The following is a 25,484-nucleotide window of genomic DNA, read 5'->3' as shown; positions in this document are numbered from 1 at the left end:
GTTAAGTAGGAAACTTTGCTCAGTCTTTAGGGTACAGGCTGGAGACTGCTGAATTGGGGGGGGTGTTTGGCAGAGCTCATGGTAACTACTCCCTGTTGGAGGTAAGAAGTACCAAGATCTTTCTATAGAAGCTCTAGGAGAAGAAGGGAGAAGAAAGAGGGGGAAAACTCAGGAACAGACACACTGGTGTGTTGCAGACCTCTTTTATGAAAATTTCTTTCCTTAGGATTTTTCCTCCTGAGAAGCCAAGAGGCCTCAGGAACAAAATGTAAACAATCATTATCTGCTGCTATGGAATGCAACAGGTGCATCTGTGATTGGCCCATGTTGGATGTTTGTAATTAATGGCCAGTCACAGTCAGCTGGCTTGGACAGAGAGCCGAGTCACAAACCTTTGCTATCATTCTTTCCTATTCTATTCTTAGCCAGCCTTCTGATGAAATCCTTTCTTCTATTCTTTAAGTATAGTTTTAATGTAATATATATAATAAAATAATAAATCAGCCTTCTGAAACATGGAGTCAGATCCTCATCTCTTCCCTCATCCTAAGACCCCTGTGAACATGGTCACACTGTTGGGAGGGAGAGTAGAAACCCTAGAGGAAGACCCAAGACTTAAATTCATTTCATGGAAAGGAACTGAAGGTCATGGTGACTGGTGGGCCAGACTGATTCAACATGAAGAACTGAAATGATCAATTTTTAACAGAAAGAGTCTCAGAAGAGCATGTGGAGAAGATAATAAGCCCTGTTTTTTGTAACCATGCATATCCTCTGAGTGAGATGGACTTTGCTCCTGGTGGGAAAGCAGAGAAACTAGCCAAAGCCCAAAGATAACTCCAGAGCAGGGCACATTCCAGCAGAGCTGGGAAGCCAAGTGCACCAAACCTCTCAGAATTGCTGCCTTTGTCTTGTATTGAAGCTGCTGGAGCTGCCCTAGGCAGAGGAAAGTCAGTGGCTGCATGCAGCTGGTACACAAAAACACGTGACAAAGTGACATCAGCCTCCTGCTCTGGGGGCTCAGAGGAGCAGTGGACCTGTGTCAGACCCTGTGAACAGGGCATAGAGAGAATTTATCCTCTCGGCTCCCCGCCTCGCCCTGGTTTTTGTGCTGTTCTTTGAGGAGCAATGAAAGGATGTTCTGGTGCCACAGCCTCAGTCCCTGCCGTGCGCTGGGGCTGGAGCAGCCGCCCACCAAGGCAGCTCCTGGTGGAGGATGGGCCCGGCTGTTGCTATAACAACTGCACCTCTGTCTCGTTCCTTTTGAGAGATGGATTGCTGCTGGGGAGATGAAGCGCAGCAGCCTCTCCTCACTGATGAAAGCCCTGCCACAGCCTCCCCACACTGCCGTGCATCTGCTGGCTCTGCCACGGCCTGTCCGAGCAGCGCTGGCCAGGGTTTCAGGATGGGCTGCATCCCAACCCTTCAGCTCGGTGTGTGTTTGTGTTTCTGTGCCCCTGCCTCTCCTCCAACCGAGAGCCATTTAAAAAGTCAACCTGCCAAAATCTGACCTTTTCTCAGTCTGCGACTAGAGTTTTTTCAAAGGCTTATAAAGAACTGATAGTCCTGCTTCCCCCTCTTGTGCTTTGGGGTAGAAAACAGCAGTGAAATGAAGATTCATCAGCCAAGTATTTTGTGTGAATAAAGCTAAAAGTTTGTGAAGCTGAAAGGGGGTTGTTTTATTTCAATATTTTCCTTTGATTTTGATATTTTCCTTTTGTTTTTATTCTATGTGTCAACAATCTTCTGTTCCGAGACCTAAATCTCTCAGCTCCTGCTAATATCTTCACAATGCATGCCATAAAACATGCACAAACTGTGTGCTTGTACTGAGAAGGAGAGAGAGGGTACTTTAAAAGGTACTATTTTACTTCAGGGATTGTGTTTATAGAGGGAAGGGGAAGTGCTGGGGTTTTAGTCTAAGACACTCTGGAATCCTGATTGTGGTAAACTGTTTGCCAGTATATGCTCAGTGTAGGATATCCAAACCATTCAAGAGTTCATATGGTGATTGGGAATTAAATCAAGATATGAAAAGGAAATATTTCATTAAAATCATTTGATAAGAGTATTTCTGCATTGTACCTCAAAAAAAAGGAGATACATTTATTGTCATGGCTCCCAACTCCCCCAAAATGCTGGAATCAAGAGGCTTCCCCAGCATGTTGCCTTCTAACAAACCTTTCACATTAAGTCTTTGTCTACCTACAGTTTTTCAATGAGCAAACAAAGAAGACAAAAATATTAGTGCCTGTTAGCCCCCCCAAATCCAAAAGCTTCTGAAGGAGAACGATGTGGATAAACAAAATTAGAATAGATTTAATTTAATTTCTTTTTACAAAAAAGCACGACTTCTGTATGTTTCATATTTCATAGAAAATAGTTTTCATGTCAAGCTGCTTTTTGTTGTAATGCATAATAACATGATTATGAATATTTATATACTGGGCTAAAGTCACTGTCTATTTGTACAGGGGGACATACAAGTTCCAGCACATGATGAAACTTTAGGAACTGATATTTTTAGGGCTGGTTATTTGGTTATTTTCCACTAGATAGTTTTGATTTTTTTGGAAAATTCTTTTGAATTTGTATATTCATATACAAATAAGGTGATAGATTCAGGATAAAATGGTAAATGTTTTAAAACCTGGAAGTGTGAAACCATGTTAAAGCATATCACTCTCACCAATATTTTTGTAGAGTATTCATTCAAACTTGCAAAATGTATGGAGTCAGTTCACTTGTATTCCTCAGGAGATAATCACTCTCACTGGTCCCTGCCTTGTCATTAGGGAATTTTTTCCCCCATATTTTCCTTATAGAACTTTACTTCATGATGAGAAGCCTGCCACCATGTCCTGTTCTTACTTTATCCCAGCACTGATCAATATGAAGTTGGGGTAAAGGGCCATGACACATTTTGAACATTTCTTCAAATCCTGGTTTTGCCTGAGCATTCCCATTGGGCTCACTCTTGAGTCACTTGCTGTTGGGGGAATGCAGTTTTTCTGCTGTGGCAATAGGGACTTTGCAGTGTGATGGCTTAGGAGCTGAAATGGGTGATTTCAGCTGTAAATTGTGGGAGGGGCCCATTAAGGGCAGTATTTAAGTATACTATTTTTACATTTACATAAATATGCTATTTTAACCCATTACATCAACTGACCAACCTGTGCCAACACCTCACCATCCTCACCGGGAAGAATTTCTTACTAATATCTAACCTAAACCCACCTTCTGTCAGTTTGAATCCATTTCAAACTTGTCCTGTCACTTGTAGAAGTCCTTCTCCAGCTCTCTTGTAGGCCCTCTGGGTGCTGGAAGGTGCTATAAAGGTCTGCCCAGAACCTTCTCATCTCCAAGATGAGCATCCACACCTCTCCAAATTCAGGGTTTTGAGACCAGACACTGGAGAGGGGAGCCCAGCCATGGGGCAGAGGCTGTGGTTACAGGGCAGCTGGTCTGTGTGGCACCACAGAAGCACAAAGGGGAGGAATTTCTGCCTGCAGGAGGCTTGGCACACACTGGCTTTGTGCAGGGTGGAACAGGCAGTAAAGTCTTGGCCACTTATGCCAACAGTGACTTCCCACATTAAAAAGCTGATCTGCTCCAGTGAAAATCAAGGAGTTGATGGTCTGCTTAGGCTCATGGCACTGTCTTTCTGCCTGGCTCTCTGCAAAAGAGCAGCCTCACAGTAGCTTGGTGTCCCATGCACGCTGAGCTGTGGCTGCAGCAATGCCTGTGCTGGCCACATCCCTCTGCACTGTGTGATGAAAGAGGGGCAAGAGAAGGGCACAGCCTTCCCAGAACCCGGGCAAGATATGGGTTTGCTTGCCCATCTTATGCATGGGATGAAAGGGGGACCAGCCCTCTGGGAGGGGAGAAATAAATGAGATCTGGATTATGAGAAGAAAGAAGGTTGAGGACCTCTAGGTTAGGGAAGGGGTGGGAGTTGCATATCTGGGACTTTCCTACCAGTAAGAATACTTTAAAAACTGATAAAATCTTTCAGTATTTTGTCTTCTATTGTTCTAGTATCAAGGATGCAAGCGTGTCCTGAAGGCGTTTGCTGGAGCTGTGACCTCTTTGCTTCCTCCCCTCCCCACTATTGTTTTTTGCCTTAGTGAAGAGAGACGCTTTTTTAGCCTGGTACATAAGTAAAGGACTCTGCTTGGGTGTGAGTGGGGAGGACTGCTGCTTGCTGCAGTTCTTTGCTATGCTTCTACAACCAGATTCAAAACTGATGTTAATACACTATTTTTTTATAAAATTCCTATATTCCAATTTATTTGCTTTTCTGTAGACTTGCCTGGCCATTATTTCTGTTAGCTATTTATGTTTTATGTTAGCCCTTAGCACATAGTCACATAGTTGATTCCTTTTTTTTTTTTCATTATTTGATTGAGTTAAAGTTATGCAAAGCACCTTCTGTTTTCTAGGGTGGATTTTTTTTTTCTCCCTTAAAAGTGATTCTCAATGTGTTAGCCAAGAACATAGGGCTAAGCAAATGAAACTATGCAATTTTTTTTTTGTCAACAACACATTTCAATATAAGTAGTCAATCAATTATATTGCAGTTACTTTTTTAAGAAGCTTCTAGAAACTTCCAACAACAACAAAAAAATTTGGAGTGACTAGTAAGTTTTAGTGATTCCTTTTTTCTCTTTTTTAAAATTCCATTTTAAGACTCCTCACTGTGTTAGGCACACTGTTTAAATCTTATCCCTGTATTAGGCACTAAAATGTCAAATTAGTCAACTTGCTCCCTAAATTTCTTGGAAGCTAGCACAGATTCAGCTTGGAAAGCACAGACATATTTTACAGTTCTGCTTTCCTAGTCAAAGGAAGGTTTGGTTTGGGACAGTGGGAAGTGTTTGGTTGTTGGGGGGTTTTTAGACTGTGTTTTCAAAGTGATCGAGGCATAAGAATGAAATCAGAGAAACCTCCTAACCAGTTTTGAAACTTATTGTCACTGGCTTGATGAGGAGCCTCTTGTCACAGTGCCCATGAGCACTTCTTTTGCGTCTGCAAATGGTTAATTTTTTCCTTTCCTCTTGTTTTCTTTAAGCTTCAAGAGACAGTCAAAAGGAAGTTGGAAGGCGCACGTTCACCTCTCAATGGAGAGCAGCAGAATGGAGTTTGCGATGGGGGCTTTTCTCCAACCAGCAAGCGGACACGCAAGGATGGGCCAGGCATTGAGGCAATCAACAGCTTGCCCATTAATCTGCCTTTGCCTGCTGTTTCTCCTCTTCACCAGCTTGACATGAAAGCTCCTGTGCTCCTGCAGAACAGTGGAACTCACAGGAGTAGTCTGGAAGACTTGGGTGAAAACGGTGGGCTTTCTGAGATAAAGCTCCCTGTTAACGGCTGCAGCGAGCTGGATGATGGTTTTAACATCCTGCACAACAAGGAGCTAAAGCAAGAGCCCCTGGATGACTCCAACTGCATAGACACTTCTGAAACATCTCTTTCCAATCAGAACAAGCTCTTCTCAGACATTAACCTAAATGATCAGGAGTGGCAGGAGCTCATAGACGAGCTGGCGAACACCGTCCCAGAAGATGATATACAGGATTTGTTCAATGAAGACTTTGAAGAGAAGAAGGAGCCTGAATATCCCAGGCCTGCCACAGAGACTCAGGAGAGCGCGAGCGTGAAAAGTGATCCATCCCATTCTCCATTCACTCATGTCCCATTGGGATCTCCCCAGGTCAGACCATCTTCTTCCGGTCCTCCATTTTCCAACATCTCCTCAGGCTCCAGCGTTGCCTCAGCATCCAGCGCGCCGCTGGCCCCAGTCCCTGCTGGCTCTCCAGCAAATTGTGTGGTGCAGTCCCCTCAGACCCCCGGCCAGGCCCACACTCCCGGACAAACGCAGGGGCGCTCCGGGAATGGCTTCCTGATGAGCGCGGCCTCGGCCGTGGCGGGCTCAGGGCCTGGCCCCAGCGCTGACCTGTCCCCAGCCGAGCAGCTCAAGCAGATGGCAGCCCAGCAGCAGCAAAGGGCCAAGCTCATGCAGCAGAAGCAGCAGCACCCAAATCAGCCCTCAAGCTGGTCACCAGGGGGGCCTCCATCCAGTCCCTACGGAGCACCCTTCAGTGCAGACAAACCAAATAGCCCAATGATGTATTCTCAAGCCTTTAACAACCAAAACCCTGTAGTGCCTCCTATGGCAAACAACCCCCAGAAGACCACAATCAATAACTACCTCCCTCAAAATCATATGAACATGATCAGTCAGCAGCCAAATAATTTGGTCACAAACTCCTTGGGCAAGCAGCCCAATCTGCTTTCTTATGGCAACACCAAACCTCTGACCCATTTCAGCACTGAGCTGGGTCAGATGATGGCCCCGGCAATGGCAAACCCCGGGAAGAACACCATGGTGCCCTACATCCAGCAGCAGCAGCAGGCCCAGCAGGCCCAGGTGCCAGCCCACGTGGCACACCTGAGCGAGGAGCAGAAACGCATGCTCATCATGAAGCAGAAAGGAATGATAAATCAGCCCGTGGGATATGCAGCACTCCCTGCCCTTGGTCAGGTAAGTGAGTGCACAACCAGAGGCTGATACAAGGGCTTTGTACAGTGGGCCTCTTGTGTTGCTAATACAGAGTCTGACACCTCTTTGTGCAGTCTCCTCCATTTGTCTCCTCTTTCTCCTGGAAAATATGGAATGTCATTGCAGATGCTTCTTGGATTTTTCATGTGGTATTGCAGCCTGATTATTTTAAGAACTGAAATTATGTTGCACTATGCTTCAGTTGTTAATTCAGTGCTCTCTCCCTGTGTCTCTTCTGATGAGTGCTTGGGGCCACTCTGGGAAATTTTGAGTTAGAAGTCATTCTTCCTTGGAGGGTTTATTTCCTTTTTTTTGTAATGCAAGACTTGGTGGTTGTGGATCCCAAACCACTGCATGGCTTAGTTCACCACAGTGTAGCGAGCATTGTGAAAAAAAGATGGAGCAGCTGGTCCCTTCTTCTTGGGGTAGAGATCAAGCTACCTCTAAACAGCATTTTTGGCATTTTGGCTCTGGGAGCAAAGGAAAAATATTTTGGGTTCTGAGTGCTTTTGGTTTTAACTGGAAAAAGTAAGAACAACAGAATGCTTTTAGTGGTGCTTGGGCCATGATGATGAGATGGTTTATTCTGGGACTTTCAAGTAGTCGTTATCAACCCCAAGTATTTTGTCTTTCAGCAAGAGGCTAAAGCCATGTTGGCTTCAGAGCCCTGGCATCACTGTCTCGTGTATTCCATGCTAAGCTCTGGTGCAGCAGTTGCCAGGCGTGGGGAATACTTTGTAATGAGTTAATAACCAGTTGGAATATTGCTTATATCAATGCCCTATCACCTCCTCGGTCAGCAGGGTGTTCCTAGCTGTGCAGCCCCTGTAAAGATCTGCCCATGGAAAGGTTCAAGAACAAATTTTCTAAATGTTGTATTGAGAGTTTTAAAATGGATTAAAGTTAATAATCAATTCTCAAAGTGATGTCTTTGCAGAAGTTATGTGCCACCAAAACAGGTCAAGAAATCTGATATACACCAATAGTGTACAATACACTCATAGAATTGATGGTTGATCATTTTAGCATAACATCTTTTCACCAAATTAGCTGTTTACACACCACCTACAGGGAATACTTCATTCTGAGCATGGTTTAGCTGTGACTCACACTGTAATGCATGTAGAAATACAGCAAATTTTGTTATTCCTTCAGCTTATGGAGTTTGGGGATCAACCAATAAGGAGAAGTAGGAGCTTTACCAGGTCAGACCACATCACATATTATTTAAAGTTAACTGCAAAACAAAAAGAAATGTTCATCTGCCTCGTGGTTTTGGTTCAGGATGTATGGTGACAGCTCAAAGGTTCATATTTTTATATTAATTCTGCTTGCCTATTTTATTAGACATAGGTGATCTAAAGCCTCTTCTTTTGGAAAAGGCTTATCTAGAGAAATATTGCAATAATGACTTAGACTGTAATTGTAGCTACAGGTTTGTCATTTTGTAACTAAGAGGCGGAGGATGCTTGGTCATGCTGCCAATGCTTTATTGTTTCTTGCCTTTGCTTTTGTTAAATCTGCTGAACTCAAAGACCCATCAAAGAGCTGAGAGGATGACCTGCCTGTGTGGAAGAGTTAATGCCATCTCCTCCATTTCATAAGTTGAGAAATTCATGTTAATATCTCTCTGCAATTCCACAATATGAATGGATAGCCAAGGTTTCATTTATCTAATCTCATTCAGTTCCTTTTTTCTTATAAGTGTAGGAAAAACTGGATATTTGGATAGAATTAGATATTCTTTCATAAACAAGTCCAGATATTAAGTCATTTCTGTGACTTATAAAGAAGAAGCTTAGGGCAGAGCCATACATAGTTTGTTATAGTCAGGGATAGTTTGTTTGAGTCAGGGATTTTTTCAGAGGTGCCCTGAAGGTAATTTTGATGGGATTTTTTTTCTGGAGCGGAGTGTTAAATCCAGAGGCAGATTCTGACTCGTCGATATCCAAAAAACCTCATGGTCGGTCCTGACTTGTCTACCTTACCAAGACTCTTTCCTACCAATATTACCTCATACCTGACTGTTCTCCCCTTGGTCAGACTCAGAATTCCCTGCTCTCTACCTTGCTCCATGTCCCCTGATCTGCCCCAAAACCATTTGTTAGTTTGTGAGCATGTGGCAGGTGTTGCCCGTTTTTGGTCTTGTTTTTTTCTGGGTGGTTCTTCCATTCTTACTTGGCTGGGGCTCATAGGCTAACCCAGCAAGTAGATTTGCACAGATTTGCTTGGTATTTGAGGGATAGAGATTCTCTTCTCTTGTGGTTCTCATGTCATAATAAAAGAAATCAGTTCCCCCCTCAAGACACAACAATCGCTTTGTTTAGACTTTTTATATTATTTTAGAAATAAAAGGGAGAAAACCTGAACCCACCTCCTTCTCAAAAATTACACTGTTTTTTAAGCTAAAATGTTCCATTAAGTTTTTGAGATCTATGCAAGGTTTTATGTGAGGCAATTTTTCTCTTCTTCCTCAAACCAAAAAGTAATTTCAAACTGAAGAAAAGTAAAAAGGTTTTCTTTGGGAAATTTAGAAATAATTAACTGTGCTTTTTCTTAGTTCCAGCTGTTCTATATGAATGCATAATGGTAAGAAAAAAAACCAGCCCAAAGGAATAACTGTTGAATGGCTGAGGCAAAATTTGATGTTTGGAGCCAAGTGTGTGAGGGAAAGTAATGAGAGGTCAAAACAAAACAGAATTCTCTGTGGGTGTAAGAACAGTAAAACTAGACTGCAGCTATTTGCCTGCATGGGACTGTGAGAATGCTGCAATTGTTTCCTAATGAAACCACTAGTTATTTTGTTTAAAATTGTAGAGATGCGAATGAAGGAGAGAAATGACACCATCCTGCAAGCATATTTCATATTTAATTATCTGCCCTTTGTTTTAATCTTATGCAATCAAGATGCATCATCTGCTCAGTCTGGTTTTGCATGCCAAAGTGAATACTGCTAAATCCTCCAAGTTACTGATGGTAGAGAGCTGAAACCAGTTGTTCCATTGCTTGGCTAGAGAATGTGTCAGAATAACTGGTCTTTTCCACTTTATAAAACACAGTTGAAGTGGTAACTCTTTGATTCATAGAAACTTCTCCATTTGTTTAAGATTTATAAAAATACAGCGTTGTGTGATTTTTTCCTTGTCAAGTTTCATGAAGACTTACAGTGTGTATTATTCACATCTGTAAAGAAAATGTTTTGTGTTATTTTTAGAAGCAGATATTTTGTATTACTGACTGCACAAAATGTATATTAAATGTCCTCTGTTTTACTTCTTTTCCTTCCTACATGATCTAGGTTGCTACATAAAGAGCAGTTTGTCCTGTTATTTAGTAAGATCCAATAGTTTAATGATTCAGTGTGTGCCAATCAACTCTCCTTCAGTTTTATTCATTACAACTGCAGTTGTGAAGCACTGTGGTTTTGAAAAGTCTATAGCCAGTAGCAGCATATTTTTACATAGAGTGCTACCCTTTCCTGGTGGTTTTTTGTGCCATTTTTTTCCTGAAAGCGCAAGTTAGCATCATCAGTTTTAGCTTTCCAATCTCATAGCCCATTCCAGCTGCTCTGAGCTCAGCATGCACCTGACCTGTGTCTGTGTGAAGGAGTGCTCTCTGATGGTCAGTCTGTACTCCCGGCATGGCTAGGATGTTCCACATCACCACCAAGGTGTACCTCACATCTCTGACTTCGTATTTTGTCTTTCATTTTATCTTTGTGGGTCCTATTTCTGATGCTTTCCAAAACATTTCTAAATAGTCAAGCCTTATGCCACATAGAAGCATTAGGTTATCGGTATGTGTGTTCCCTGCAGAAAGATTTCCTAACGTTGCAACGTGTGAGTGTCCATAGTAGGAACACTCAAGATCTCTTGAAAGACTGTCCAAGTGAGTGGTTAAGTGCAGATTTGGAGTCCTTTGCTCAGGAGGTTCTGCCAAACCCCAGCTGATGCATCTAATTTGCTGAAGAACGTGGCTTCTGCTCTCTCAGCAAAGATTTCATTCCTCATGGGCAATGGGAAGCTTGCCCTCTCTATGTTAATGCTCACCAGCTCAGTGTTGTCTGCCACAGCCAAACTTGTTAATAAGGAGGGGAGCAGATCAGCTGCTCCCTGTATTCTTTGTTCTGTTGTTGCATTCTGGAGTCCTCCCACTCACACTCAGCCCCTTTTTCATGTGTGAGAGGAACATTTTGTGTGCCTTAGCCTGCAAGCATATCTTACACACTGGGACAAAGCCACCCATTCTGTGGCAGCACATCTCCCAGACAGGGGCTTAGTCCTCATTTACACCCGGTGGGAGCTTGTTAGCAGCTCTTCCTGGACAGTAAGAGAGGAGCTGCCCGGAGAGGACCAAGTACCTCATGAGAAAGCAAGCCCAACTTTAGCAGCATTGTCACAAAATTGCATTTCCTCTGTCTCCTTTTCGCTTCTGTTTCACACTTGGGCAATGTTAAAGCTGATTACTCACTCCAGAGGCTTAGTCTTTGGCTCATGCCAGTACCCTTCTGTTGAATCTGTTCTGTCAGATCTCTCACTTCTGGTTAAAATCTGGTTTGAGAAACAGGTAAACATGTGAAATGCCTTTTGTTTGGAGAAACTGGAGAAAAGTCTGTGTCTTTGAAAAATAGAAAGAAAAAAATTTGAAAGTGTCTACCTAGAGAGAGTGTAAGGTCTGTCCTGAGATGACTCCTCCTTTTGTGACATGACATTCCTTGAAGAGTAAACATCCTCAAAAGCATCTGACTTTTAAAATCATTTTTGTACATAGTATTGCCTAGAGAAAGCAAGATTCCTGAGACTGCCCAGCATGCACTTTCCAGGGAATTATTTTTCCAGTGTGTATTTATTTCCCTCTGAATCCAGCAGGTTGGGGGGATTTTTTGTTTTTGTTGGTTTTTTTTGTTTCAATCTGTCCTATATTATTTGTCTGCTTCTTTTCTCTCTCCCACTACTCCATAAGGCATTTTTCTTTCTCTCTGTCTAAGTTCCCTGCTGAAGTTTACCTCCTGTTTCCCCTCATCCAGCTTTTATCTCTCTACTTCCCCTCCTTACCCCTTTAATAGCACAGGACCTTTTTCTGGTGTTGTCACAGCTCACAGGAAATTACTGCAGACACCATGGCTTTCTGTGGTCTGTATACCTCTGGCAGATGGAAATAGTATGAAATATTTGTTGTCATAGTAAATGGTTTTTTAACCAGTCATGGGACAGGTGAAGAACTGGGGAATCTCAGCTATAATCTCACTAATGTTGCAGCACCATCCATGAGATGAATTTGGCCTCTACATCTGCAGTCTGACTGCTAATCCATCTCAACCAGAATTGCAGCGTTCCAGACTATGGAACAGCTTCACTGGATTGAGATTATTTGCAGTGTGCCCTTATCACAGATGGCTGAAACAAAACAAAACAGGTAGGAATGTTCTATTGTTAAGTGGCATAGGACATGCACACCCTAGGGGATTTGTCTATGGCAGGAGAATGCAGTAAATTAGGGTTACAAACCCTTGCAGCCTTGCAGATGGAAAAGCAATTTTAAGTGATTTTTTTGGGAGAGTAACTTTCAAACCCCCCATATCATGTGAAACTGGTCCCATCACTTGAAGACAACTTCACTGTTCTCACAGACGTGCATAGAACAGAAATATTTAAAGCCTTTTAAGACATTTCTGGCATAATTACTATGTGTATCACAAACTACACAGTGTACATGGATGTATTGTAAAATTTAGTGTATGTGGTCAGTCTGAAGATGCATTCACTTTATCCATCTGACTCCGTGGGGGTTGCTAGTCCAGAATCAAGGAGAATAATTTCTGTGGTTCCCCAAGCACCTGCTCACATCCCCCAGGTAAAAGGAACACAATGGGGAAACTGTATGTACCAAAAAGCTTGTGTGTCTGCAGTGGGTGAAGCTCTGGGTGTCAGTGTGATTGATTTTCAGTTAATTGAGAATACAATACCTGGTCTCTCTTTCTCTCTCCTCCATTTTTCTTATCTATTCCACCACTTTTAATTTCCTATTAATAGACTGTGCTTTTCCTTTTCAACTTAGTGAGAGATTTCTCACCTACACAACCTTAGTCAATGGGAGCACTTACATAAGGACTGCACTGTTTGCCCCTGTGCATCTTAATGAAATTGGAGAAATTGTGGGGGTTTTTCCCCTTGTTCTTTGGAATTGCATTCTCCTTTCTCAAAGACTTTTTTTGGCCTCACAAAATTAGATCATAACTTTGCAGAAAACAACCCACTGTGATCACAGCTTCATTGCACAATGCCTGTGCTTTCTTGAATGTTGTTCCCATCTCTTCAAGATGAAGTAAGATCCAGTGGGTTGGACCTTTGATCTGCATAATAAAAGGCAAGGAGATAGTTTGTAAATCCTTCCTTTCTCCATCTTTATTCTTTGCAATTTGGGACTCAAAGACCTGAAATAATTTTTGCTTGCTGAGAGGAAACTTTATGTAATATATGTGGAGAAACTATTATGATAATTAGCGTTGTTAGGAAAAATCAATGTGTGTAAGTCATCCAACAGCAAGCAATGATCTTCTCACAATCAGCAATTTATCATGCATTGTCAATGCAGGAGGGCTAAGACTATTTTATTCAGATAAATTTCTCATTCATTTAGTCAGTAAATCATGGTGCACTTCATGATAGTAATTTTTAATGTGACTGCATTTTGTAAAGTTTTAATCACACATAATGGATTTTATCTGACAATGAGGTCAACCTGTAGTCTCTTCCTCTGTCATTTGAATCTTACCATCCCATCATGGGGAAGATCACAGTCACACCTGGAAGCCCCAGACTGCAAGGAGATAGGAAATACAAGGGGCACAAGAGGATGAATAGTTTAGACTAATTTTTATCAATTGAGGCTTAGGTGAGGATTTACTCTTGGTGGAACAATAACAGATTATACTTGATGTATCCTTGCATCTGAGTGTAGCTGAATTTGTTTGAAAACTCTTTGCATGAGCTCTCCAATGAAGCTTTTGATCTGACCAGCTTGAGCCTGAGCTGCAAGAGCACCTTTAATCCACTGGGTACCCTGGGAAGGATGTAGCTAATGCTGCTCTTTTGTCTGCACTCCATGGTGAACTTTTCCATTGGAAAAGCAGTCAACGATGAGGCATAGAAGTGAGGCAGGGAACCTTTGTGGTTTTCAGAGAGAGACAGGCTGTTCAGTGTCTTCATCTTGAGTCTGAGCTCTGCTGTGACTTGCTCATTCTTAAGCTGGTAGGAAAAGCCCTGTTGTCTTTGTCTACAACAGGAGTGTGCCCTGGATCTTCCTCCCAGCTTCAGTTCAATTCTTCAGGTCTTGCTTTTGTTTCTGAGTAGCTGAGGAGTGTTTCCATTTGCTTCTTATAGATGTGGTTTGAGTTGATGTCTTTCCCCTTTGAAGCAAGCTATGGATGGCTCTTCTCTTTCCTGCTGCTCTCCCTGTGTTCTGGTAATCTCCTTTTCCCCTGCACTGCCTTGCACAGGTCTGTGGTACATGGTTGGGTCCAGGTTTATTAAAGCCCTGTAGGTGTTCCTGTGCTCCTTCCAGCACAGGAGCTATCCTATGGCCACCCGCATGGACATGGTTTTCTTTGCTCCCTTTTACTGATGTGAGATCAGGATGTCATTTAGAGAGGTGTTTGAGTTCCTTTGGGATCAAAGGGCCTCTGGAAGTACAAAATCCTCATCATGTTCCACAAGGCTGGCTCTTGGAAGACCCCTTTAATTTCTCCCTCCAGATCCCCTGATTCCTTCCTTTTGTTGTTCCTCTGAGAGACTGACAATCTAGAGGCTGATGATCCTTTCTCTTACCACAGAACTAGAGAGGGGAGAGGGAGAACTAATTGTCCATGAATTTTGCAGGAGTTTTTTCCTCCTGTGTCAAAAGACTGGCATACCTTGCATGTACTGAGGCTGTGACTTGCCACCCTGTGATGGCTTCCATGTGGAGCCTGACCTGCTCTTTCCAGGTCAGACTCTCTCTTGTTACACTGCTGCAAGTCAGGAATATTCACTGGATAATGAACTTATGCAGAAGCACTTTAGAAAAAAAAATGTGGTCATTAGTTTGGTAAATGGAAATGGAATAAACCTGCTCTGATGTTTTGTTTGGGCGGTTGGAGTTTTGTTTTGTGAGTATTAAAGAGAAGAGCAACCTTAAAACATTGTGTCTTGGCAGGCTTTTAGTATCTCTCTCTGTGCCTTTCTCTGTCTCACTAATGCAACTTTGCCTACAGCTTCATGCATTAGCAATGCAAAGCAGATTTTGAAAGCCAAGGGAATCCAGGCTCTTCCAGATGAACACTGATTTAAAAGAGACAAAAATCTAGAAAAAATAAAGGTTGTTCAAGTGACATATGGTGTGACAGTGACCCTACTGTAAGGACAGATGTACAGAGCTAATGGTAATCCTACACCAGAGCCAGATAACATTCTGAGGTTAGGAAATCAAAGCCCCATGCTTTGGCTTAGCAGAGAATTAGCATGTGGAGCTCTGGAAACAGGGCAATTCAGTTCTTAGCCATGTTGCATTTGGGGCTTTCAGCTTTGGTAGCAGCAAGATCCTACCTCATCCTGTGCAGGAAAATCAGACCCACGTAGTTTGGCCAGGGAACAGAGTGCATTTAGTAAAGCTCGAGTGTTTAGATGGATCGGTGAAGAAGGTGTGTACTCCCTCTGATAATTAGTTCTGAGAAGTTCATGTCTCTTACTGCAGAAACAGCTCATTCACTGCTTCAGAGCTGTGGGGCTTTTAAACTGGGGAATAAGTGCTGACTTTCAGAGCAGAGGCAGCAGCAGTGGTACCCAAGGGATGTTTTGGAGCCTTTTCCCATGGGGACCCCAGGAGCTAACCTACAGCAAACCAAGCCTCAGGTGTGCTCAAGAGCCACCTGTGCTGACACAAGTTTGATATCCTTTAATGACAGAAGAGAATCCCAAGGCTTGGGGTGCAGCCGTGGCTCCCTTGAGCCCCTGGCCAGCAGAGTTTGGAGCAGCTTCAGGTGGCCAAGCACTGTGCAAAGACATGTTCTTCTTCTTCCAGGGAGGGGACTACACATGATGCCATTGTTTTATTTGCCAGAGGCTTGGCATTTACATAAATGCTGTGCCCCTGTTAAAAACAAAGTCATGATCAGTAGGGAAAACCAGGAATGTTCTGTGTTCTCTGGCAAAATACCTCTGTCTCCCTCAAGCCCACCTCTCTGCCCTACTTCTTGTGACTCCCCTCTCTTTCTTCTGGTTTTAAAATATATTTAGCAATGAGATCTTCCTTATTTGTATTCTCTGAAAACACAGGAAGTAGGTCATGTCTTCCAATACATTATATCAGCAGCAGTCATTGGAAAACAGAAATTAATAGGGTAGGACCATAATTTTTTGGTGCAGTTTTGGATGCCTTAGCAGCATTCAGTTAGGCTTTATTTTTAAAGTGGCAAAATGTTCCCAGTATCAACAAAAAAGATTATAGCACTGACTTTTTACCATGCTCATTCAATTTCTTTTTTATGTTTACTTTTGCTTTCCCTCAAACGAGGTATTTGGGTATAAGAGAAAAACACAAATTTAAAATGTCTAAAGGCAACACATGATTAAAAAGTTAAAAAATTTTTTCAGGCTTATTTTGGAAAGTGTCCTGACTCAGTTGCAGAAAATAGGCAAGGATTTATAGAATTTGTTGATGTTGTTCTTCAAATCCTATGCACATATTTTCTATCATTATTGTTCAGGAATGGGGACCTGTTGTATTTTTTTCTATTTGCTATCAAATATTTTCTGTCATAGTATCTGGATCCAAGTACAAAATCTATGTTATGTTAAGCTGTATTCCAGTCACTACAAAGTTGAACTCCTTTATCTAATTAAAAGGCACGTCAGATTTTTTTAATACAATCTTTCTGAAAGATTTTTGGGCTTATTCATTACTTTAGAAGGAAGCTTAGGTGTTTAGTGTCACTTCTCTTTGCATTTTGCATTCAAATTAAAAAAAAAATTAATTGGCCTCTGTGCATATCTGTCTCTGCTTTTTTGTTGTATCATCTGCTTCTTGTTTTCCTCCTGCAAGCAGAGTTATATCCTCTTGCTTAGAATAATGTGTTATGGGGGAAAAGAGGAAACTGATTTAAGTACTTAAACCAAAAAACTTACACAATCCCCTCTTGTTTTTGCTGGTGTCCCTGGAAGCCAGAGCACAGTCAGTCATTCCTGCACACAGTCAATAGCAAATATTTTAAATCAAGGCTGTTCGCAGAGTATCCATGTTGGGTTTTGTTGCAAGTGATGGATCACTAATAGTTCAAAACTCAGAGACTGGGAGCTTCTTTTGTAAATGGAAGGGGATTATTTCATGCTGTTGAGTGTCCCTGCCAAAGTAGAAAAGTCTCTTAGGAGAGGTGGGGTTGTGTATCCAGGAGTTGCTTGCAATGTACAATTTCAGTAAAAACTGAAAACATACTTAGGAAAAATCAAACCAAGCAAACAAAATTTCAGCTCTGTGCTGCTGCTCTCAGATCAAGCCCCTGAAAAGGAAACACAACATAATACTCACCTGGCAAATGTGGCCTGATCAGGGTTTTGGCTTGTGAAATATGGCTTGGCTCAACAGCTAATAAAGTTGCTTGTAATACAGAGGGCTTGCTCAATAATGGTATTATGAAAATTCTTTTAATTGTTACACATAATTGCTCCTGAACTTCATGGTAATTCTATTTTGGAGTACTAAAACTTGAGTTAGTAGAATCATGAGCACCGAGCCGGTCTGCCTGTTCTTGTTCCATCCTCTTGACAGCAGGTGCAGTGTTTCAGTTCACCCAGCTGTGTTCTTCACATGCAAAGGGAAGTTTTCACAAAGGCAGCGATGCTCCCAAATCCCACAGAAACTGAGTGCAGTTATGTGATTGAGTCTCTAATTCTCATTTCTTCTTTTAAAATTTCTCTCTGTATCTTTATCATTTTGGTTTCACTAGACAAGAATGCCCAAACGTCTTCCACAGTTGGTACATTTGATTAGAAACACTGACAGATAAATATAATCCCTGCTACCCTTACCATGTTCCTGCTTTCACAGGCATTAGCTGTTAGCCCTTAAGAACTGGGAAACAAAATGTAATAAATCTTCCATTTCACCTCTTTGTCGCCCTTTTTCTATCAGAGTGGCCCTAAAGGGGCTTTTGGTCCCCATGACACCTCTCCATAGCCTGTCAGGGATGATATAGCATTGGCATTTTGGGAAATCCCTGTAGTTCTGGGGACTTAACAATTTGGCTTAGGAATCACAGCCTCTTTACTTGAGTCACTGATCTTATTAGAGAAACCTCCTAGACACAGGGCTGCAGTTTTTTGGAGAGAGATGGACAGCCAGCTGCAGGACACAGGTTTTTCCTAGAGCCAATGAGCACCTCTTTGTCACTAGAGTAGAGCAGAAGACTCCAGAGTGGCAATGCTGTCTTGGCAAATGCCTTTTCCATTGCAGACTGAACTGCTCAGGGTCCCCCCAAAACAGGGCTTGTCAGCAACTCAGCCTTGGACATACTCAGATCTTATCCTGCTTCTGTGTACTTGCACTCCTCTTCCTTTAAACATCCCAGTGTTTCTCTGAGACCTTGAAAGGGCAAAGGAATGTACTGCTGATTCTCACTTTCTCTTGAATGATGCCCTTGAGTGGCCTCTGAGGGAGATAACACTTCCCAGGCTTATCACCTCTTTGGTATGGAAAACCCATTTTTTCCCCTCCGAGGGAGTGTCCTTGGGCCTCTTACCTCAAAGTTCAGGATAAGCTCTCTTTCTCTGACAAAATCACAGTGAGTGGAAAGAGACTGGGGCATTCACAGCTGGCACAGAAACCTTGTGAAATACAGAAGCTTCCTTGACTGTGGAGTAGCTGGGATGTCCAGAGTTCACCCATCTTGCAAGATGGCAAATGTTGCAGTACTCATCAAACTCCAGCAGAGAAAGGAGGGAAAGGAGGTGCCTTTTCCTTTTCCTGCCTCACCTGTGCACGTGCAGGGCCCGATACATCCCTAATGCACATCTCTGTAATTTCCAGAATTGTCTCACTTTAGGAGGTTTGATCCTGACTAGCTGGGAGTCTGAGAAACAGCAGAGAGCATATAAGGGGTGCAGACACAGAACTGCTTCCAGGCTCTCTGATTTGTGAGCTAGAATAACGTGTAACAATAGTTACCACTCCATAGCAAAATGTACTAAAATAGAAAGCTTCCTATTTGATTTTCTTTGAGCCACACCTCCACAAAATCCAGCCACCCACAAATGAAGCACCAACAGCTTCAGCTTGACACTTTTAAATATAGTAAAAAGCTCTTGAGAAGGCTTCCAGGACAGCATACATTTTTTGGGACATGTAGATCCATTTTTCTCTGTAAGAGGGAGAGGCGGTTCTGTGCAGCACGAACAGGAGTGGGGAGCAGCAATGGGAATTAGAGTGAATTTTCCCCCATCACTCTGGAGAGTGATCACTTTAGAGTTCCACCTTGTTAAATGGCTGGCTGGAATCATGCATGATTAATGGGCAAAATGAAAATTAGATTATGTGTCTTCACTCTTCCTGTGACCTCTACTTTCTCCTGTATCAACTTAAAGCAGCTGGGGGTGGGAGGGGAAGGGAAGGAAAAGAATTAAAATCCTGTATAAAAATCCAGAAGAGAAAGGGAGAAGGAAAGGAAAGGTGCAGGGCCCCTCTGCAAATTATATGCCAAGAATCATGGCTTCTGAAGTATGAATCCCACAGTGCTAAAGCTTGAGGAATTAAAACGTGGAAAAAATGCCAAATTTTCAGGCTGCCTGTCAGTAGCACCACATATGCCAATCACCCATGTGGAACTGCATCCTCTGGGAAATCTGGCTTCCCTGTGCACTGCACACAGGAGGTGACCTGTGGTTCAGACTCAGTCAAGCCATCGGAACAGATGCCTTCCCCTTTGTGGAAGAAAGTTTCAGTGTGTTGCCCATTTTTGGACTCCCGTTTGGACTATCCATTTGAAGACATGAGTCCTAGAGGCAGAGGGAAATCCCTGCTTGCCTGCAGGCGTGGGGCTCTCTGGCAGTTGTGACATCCTTCAGTGCTGTCTGTAATCAGAGCATAGATCTCTGCACTCACTCAGGGGCACCTCATGTGTGGAGGCACCAGCAGCCTGCTCTCTTTTCATGCCTCTCTCTGTAATATCAGAAAGCAAAGGTTTTCCTCACCACTTACAGACTGCTAGCACAGAACAAAATGCGTCTTGCTGTGCCCTCCACAACTTCATTCTTTGGAGGAAAAATGCACATATGAATCCTATATTCACTTGAAATAGCTAAAAGTCAGTGTGTTACATGATTTGCTACAGAGTCCATGGAGTGTGCTCCCAGGCACAGGGTGTGAGTCCTGGGATATCCTGTGCAGGGTCTGCAGTTGGACTCTATGATCCTTGTGTGTCCCTTCCAACTCAGGATATTCTATCATTTTGGGGATTTGATTCCTGATTTTTAAAAAGTTCAGGGTTGGCTGTTCTGTGATGGTCTTTTCATCTCCCTTGCATGAGAGTAACAAAAATGCTATAAGAAACTTCACCATTTCCTTTGGGATTGGCAGAGCTGGGCTTAACAGAGCTGGGATTTATAAAGCTGGGATTAACAGATCTGGGATTGACAGAGCTGGGATTGACAGAGCTGGGATTAACAGAGCTGGGATTGACAGAGCTGGGTTAACAGAGCTGGGATTAACAGAGCTGGGATTGACAGAGCTGGGATTGACAGGGCTGGGATTAACAGGGCTGGGATTAACAGAGCTGGGATTAACAGAGCTGGGATTTGGAGAACTGGGATTAACAGAGCTGGGATTAACAGAGCTGGGATTGACAGAGCTGGGATTAACAGAGCTGGTTTAACAGAGCTGGGATTAACAGAGCTGGGATTGACAGAGCTGGGATTAACACAGCTGGGATTAACAGAGCTGGGATTGACAGAGCTGGGATTGACAGAGCTGGGATTAACAGAGCTGGGATTAACAGAGCTGGGATTAACAGGGCTGGGATTAACAGAGCTGGGATTGACAGAGCTGGGATTAACAGAGCTGGGATTAACAGATCTGGGATTGACAGAGCTGGGATTAACAGAGCTGGGATTGACAGAGCTTGGATTGACAGAGCTGGGATTAACAGAGCTGGGATTGACAGAGCTGGGATTAACAGAGCTGGGATTAACAGAGCTGGGATTGACAGAGGTGGGATTAACAGAGCTGGGATTGACAGTTGGGATTGACAGAGCTGGGATTAACAGAGCTGGGATTAACAGAGCTGGGATTGACAGAGCTGGGATCAACAGAGCTGGGATTAACAGAGCCGGGATTTGGAGAACTGGGATTAACAGAGCTGGGATTAACAGAGCTGGGATTAACAGGGCTGGGATTGACAGAGCTGGGATTAACAGAGCTGGGATTAACAGAGCTAGGATTAAGAGCTGGGATTGACAGAGCTGGGATTAACAGAGCTGGTTTAACAGAGCTGGGATTGACAGAGCTGGGATTAACAGAGCTGGGATTGACAGAGCTGGGATTGACAGAGCTGGGATTAACAGAGCTGGGATTGACAGAGCTGGGATTGACAGAGCTGGGATTAACAGAGCTGGGATTAACAAAGATGGGATTAACACAGCTGGGATTGACAGAGCTGGGATTAACAGAGCTGGGATTAACAGAGCTGGGATTGACAGAGCTGGGATTAACACGGCTGGGATTGACAGAGCTGGGATTGACAGAGCTGGGATTAACAGAACTGGGATTAACAGAGCTGGGATTAACAGAGCTGGGATTGACAGGGCTGGGATTGACAGAGCTGGGATTAACAGAGCTGGGATTGACAGAGCTGGGATTGACAGTTGGGATTGACAGAGCTGGGATTAACAGAGCTGGGATTGACAGAGCTGGGATTAACAGAGCTGGGGTTAACAGAGCTGGCTTTAACACTGGCTCCGAACACTTTCTCCATGAATTCCCCCTTTGGGAACGTTTCCTTTGGGAATGTTCCCGTCTCTCCTTGCCTTTCCTTTAGGGAGATCCACGTGTCCACGGCCTGGCAGCGCTCGAGGGAGAGAAGGTGAGTGCTTCCAGAAGATTCTTGGAATGCTGGGGGATCCCTTGCTAAGCTGGGGGATCCTGCCTGGCATTAAATCCCAACCCTAAATCCCTGCTGTGTCCTCATTGCCTTTCCTGGGTCCTCTGTCCCCAGGGGGAGTCAGGAGAGCCAGGACCCAAGGGACAGGTGAGTGATGGGGATTTGGGACCGAGGACACCCCAAAACTTGGGTGGATTTGTGGGATCCTGAGCTGGATCTTCCCTGCTGAGGTGCTGGGGGAATATTTTCCCTGGAAATGGGGCCCAGTGATCATAATCAGCCCTGGATTCAGGCTCAGCTCCTCCTTGGGGTTAAACCCTGGATTCAGGCTCGGTTCTGGGCTCAGCACCAGGTTCAGGCTCAGCCCTGTTTTGGGATCCAGTGCTGGATTCAGTCTCAGCCCCATTTTGGGATCCAGCCCTTGATTCAAGTTCAGCCCCAATTTTTGGGATCCAACCCTGGATTCAGCCCCAGCCCCAATTTCTGGGATCCAGGCCTTGATTCAGCTCCAGCCCCATATGGAATCCAGCCCCAATTTTTGGGATCCAGCCCCAATTTTTGGGATCCAGCCCCAATTTTTGGGATCCAATGCTGGATTCAGCCCCAGCCCCAATTTTTGAGATCCAGCCCTAGGTTCAGCCCTAGCCCAAATTTTTGGGATCCAACCCTGGATTCAGCTCCAGCCCATTTGGGATCCAGCCCCAGTTTTTGGGATCCAGCCCGTTTTTGGGATCCAGCCCTGGATTCAGCTCCAGCCCCATTTGGGATCCAGCCCACATTTTTGGGATCCAGCCCCAATTTTGGGATCCAGCCCGTTTTTGGGATCCAATGCTGGATTCAGCCCCAGCCCCAATTTTTGTGATTCAGCCCTGGATTCAGCTCCAGCCCCATTTGGGATCCAGCCCCAGTTTTTGAGATTCAGCCCTGGGTTCAGCCCCAGACCCAATTTTTGGGATCCAGCCCCAGTTTTTGGGATCCAGCCTGGGTTCACCCCCAGCCCGGTTTGGGACCCAGCCCTGCCCATGTTTTTTGGGACATTTTGGGCTCTCGGGGTGCAGCCCCCATGCTCAGCACAGCCTGAGCCCCTCATGCCCCTCTCTCTCCATCCCTCCTCAGCAAGGCATCCAGGGAGAGCTCAGCTTTCCCGGCCCCTCGGGGGATGCAGGAGCGCCGGGAATTCGGGGCTATCCCGGCCCGCCCGGCCCGCGGGGGCTGGTGGGGGAGCGCGGAGTGGCGGGAATGCCGGGCCCGAGGGGCACAGCCGTGAGTACCCCGATCCTACAAACCTCCTCATCCTCCCTGCTCGGCAGGAATTGCCTCTGCTTCCCACCCAGCTCCTCGGGGAACACGCTGCTGTTCCACTCAGGAGCTGGGATCCTGCTTTCCTGGGGAGGAATTCTGCCTTTCCCACTGTGTATGGCATCCAAAAACTGTCCCTGTATAAACCAGCCAGCAGCAGGGATTTAAAGGGTTGGGATTTTTCCCTAAAATCCTCATTTTGGACTCTAATGCCATGAGCACAGAGCAAGCTGAGCACTTGCCCTGGGACAGAACAGGGAAGAGCAGGGTGGGAAGGTGACCTGGGATGCAGGGAGGGGATGGAGATTGGGATTTGGGCTGGGAAGGGCTCTGGGAGGGGACAAAAGGAGTGAAATTCCCTTCCTGGCAGGGCCGGGACGCTGGGGACCAGCACATCGTGGACGTGGTGCTGAAGATGCTGCAAGGTGAGGGCGGAGCGGGGCCACCAGATCCCACGGATCCCATGGATCTCTTCCCATGGATCCCACCTCATCGATCCAGTGGATCCCATCCCGTGGATCCCATGTGGATCTCTTCCTATAGATCCCACCCTATGGATCCCATTGTTCCCATCCCATGGATCTCTTCCTATGGATCCCATCCCAGGGATACCACCCCATGGATCCGGTGGAATCCCCTCCCCATGGATCTCATCCTATGGATCTCATGCCATGGATTCCATGGTTCCCATCCCATGGATCCCACCCCATGGATCCCATCCCATGGATCTCTTCCTATGGATCCCATCCCATGGTTCCCACTCCATGGATCCCACCCAGTGGATCCCATCCCATGGATCCTGTGGATCCTACCCCATGGTTCCCATCTTGTGGATCCCATCCCATGAATCCCATCCCACGGATTCCATGAATCCCACCCCATGAATCCCATGGTTCCCACCCCATGGATCCCACCCCACGGATCCCTTCCCATGGATCCCATCCTGTGGATCTCATGGTTCCCACCCCATGGATCCCACCCCGTGGATCCCATCCCGGCCCCTCTCTGCCCCACAGAGCAGCTGGCAGAGGTGGCCGTGAGCGCCAAGAGAGCTGCCCTGGGTGGGGTCGGGGCCATGGGACCTCTCGGTCCCCCCGGCCCCCCAGGGCCACCCGGTGATCAGGGACCCCACGGCCCCATGGGACCCCGAGGTGTCCCCGGAATCCTGGGAGCTGCCGGGCAGATCGGCAATGTCGGACCCAAAGGTGGGTGGTGGTGACATGGTGCCAGGTGCAAACCCTCCTGGGGTGGCACTGCCATGTTTGTCCCCATCCCTGATCACCCATCCAGGGTTGCCATGGAGTCCTTCCCCCCTTTTTGTACCCACAGGGAAGAGAGGAGAGAAGGGCGAGCGGGGAGAGGTTGGCCGTGGCCACCCGGGAATGCCAGGTCCTCCAGGGATCCCAGGTGAGACCAGGTGTCCCCAGGTGGCCTTTGTCACCTTGGGGTGATGAGCCCAGCGGTGGCCGGGGACCTTCTGATCCATCCCACAAAACCTGCACAGGTTCATCCCACAAAACCAGCCCAGGCTCATCCTGTAAATCCGCTCAGGTTTATTCCACAAAAATTGCCCAGGTTCATCCCGCAAAACCTTCTCAGGTTTATCCCACAAAATTTACACAGGTTCATCCCACAAAAACTGCCTAGGCTCATCCTGTAAATCTGCTCAAGTTTATTCCATAAAACCTGCCTGGGATCCTCCCACAAAATGGGCCCAAGTTCATCCCATAAAACCTGCACAAGCTCATCCCACAAAACCTCAATTCATCCCTATTTCTGAGAAAAATCCCTATTATTTCTGAGGAGAAAAATCTCTATTTTCCAGGGGAAAATCCCTATATCTGAGGGAAAAACCCTATTTCTGAGGGAAAAATCCCTATTATTTCTCAGGAAAAAAAAAAAATCCCTATTATTTCTGAGGGGAAATCCATGATTCTGAGGGAAAAAAAATCCCTATTATTTCTCAGAGGAAAATCCCTATTATTTCTGAGGGAAAAACTCCTATTTCTGAGGGGAAAACCCCTATTTCTCAGATAAAACCCATCTCTCAGCTTGATTCTCAGCACCCCACCCATCCCACCCCGTTGCCTTTCCAGGTCTCCCGGGCATCCCCGGCCACGCTGTGGACGGCAAGGCGGGCGAGCGGGGCCTGCCGGGCTCCCCGGGCGAGGCGGGCCGGCCGGGGCTGCCGGGGCCCGCGGGCCTGCCCGGCTTCTGCGAGCCCGCCGCCTGCCTGGCAGCCTCGGCCTACGCGGCCGCCCGCCTCCCGGAGCCGGGCAGCGTCAAGGGCCCCTCGTTCTGAGCGATTCCCCGTGAAAATCCCTTCCCAAAGTGACCACAACACTGCACTCCCACAGGGAGAAGTTTCCGCGCTTTCCCGCTTCTGGTGTGAGGGTGGAGGCGGGGGAAAACGCAGCCTTAAATTGTTAATTTTGGGACCTGATTTTCTTTTACACAGTTCTGGCAGCATAAAAAAATCTTAGAGTGGGTATAAATTTTATT

At 45.2% G+C, this 25,484-nt stretch overlaps 1 protein-coding gene across 1 annotated transcript in view; it reads left to right on the top strand.

Moving 5' to 3' along the window:
* Positions 1–25,284, top strand: part of LOC128937668 (mastermind-like protein 3) — a 28,915-nt gene extending 3,631 nt beyond the window's left edge. The window contains exons 2-9 of the mRNA XM_054277461.1: positions 5,072–6,544; positions 21,621–21,665; positions 21,798–21,830; positions 22,800–22,946; positions 23,353–23,407; positions 23,999–24,187; positions 24,312–24,389; positions 25,079–25,284. Of these exons, the coding sequence (XP_054133436.1) occupies positions 5,072–6,544; positions 21,621–21,665; positions 21,798–21,830; positions 22,800–22,946; positions 23,353–23,407; positions 23,999–24,187; positions 24,312–24,389; positions 25,079–25,284 (2,226 nt within the window). The remainder of the gene's footprint in view (positions 1–5,071; positions 6,545–21,620; positions 21,666–21,797; positions 21,831–22,799; positions 22,947–23,352; positions 23,408–23,998; positions 24,188–24,311; positions 24,390–25,078) is intronic.
* The last annotated feature ends 200 nt before the right edge of the window (positions 25,285–25,484 follow it).

This window comes from Melozone crissalis, unplaced genomic scaffold (genome assembly GCF_028551555.1).
Source record: "Melozone crissalis strain CALT ecotype California unplaced genomic scaffold, PUWL_Pcris_2 ptg000020l_1, whole genome shotgun sequence".
Lineage (NCBI taxonomy): Eukaryota > Metazoa > Chordata > Aves > Passeriformes > Passerellidae > Melozone > Melozone crissalis.
This window is presented reverse-complemented; position numbering and strand designations above follow the sequence as displayed.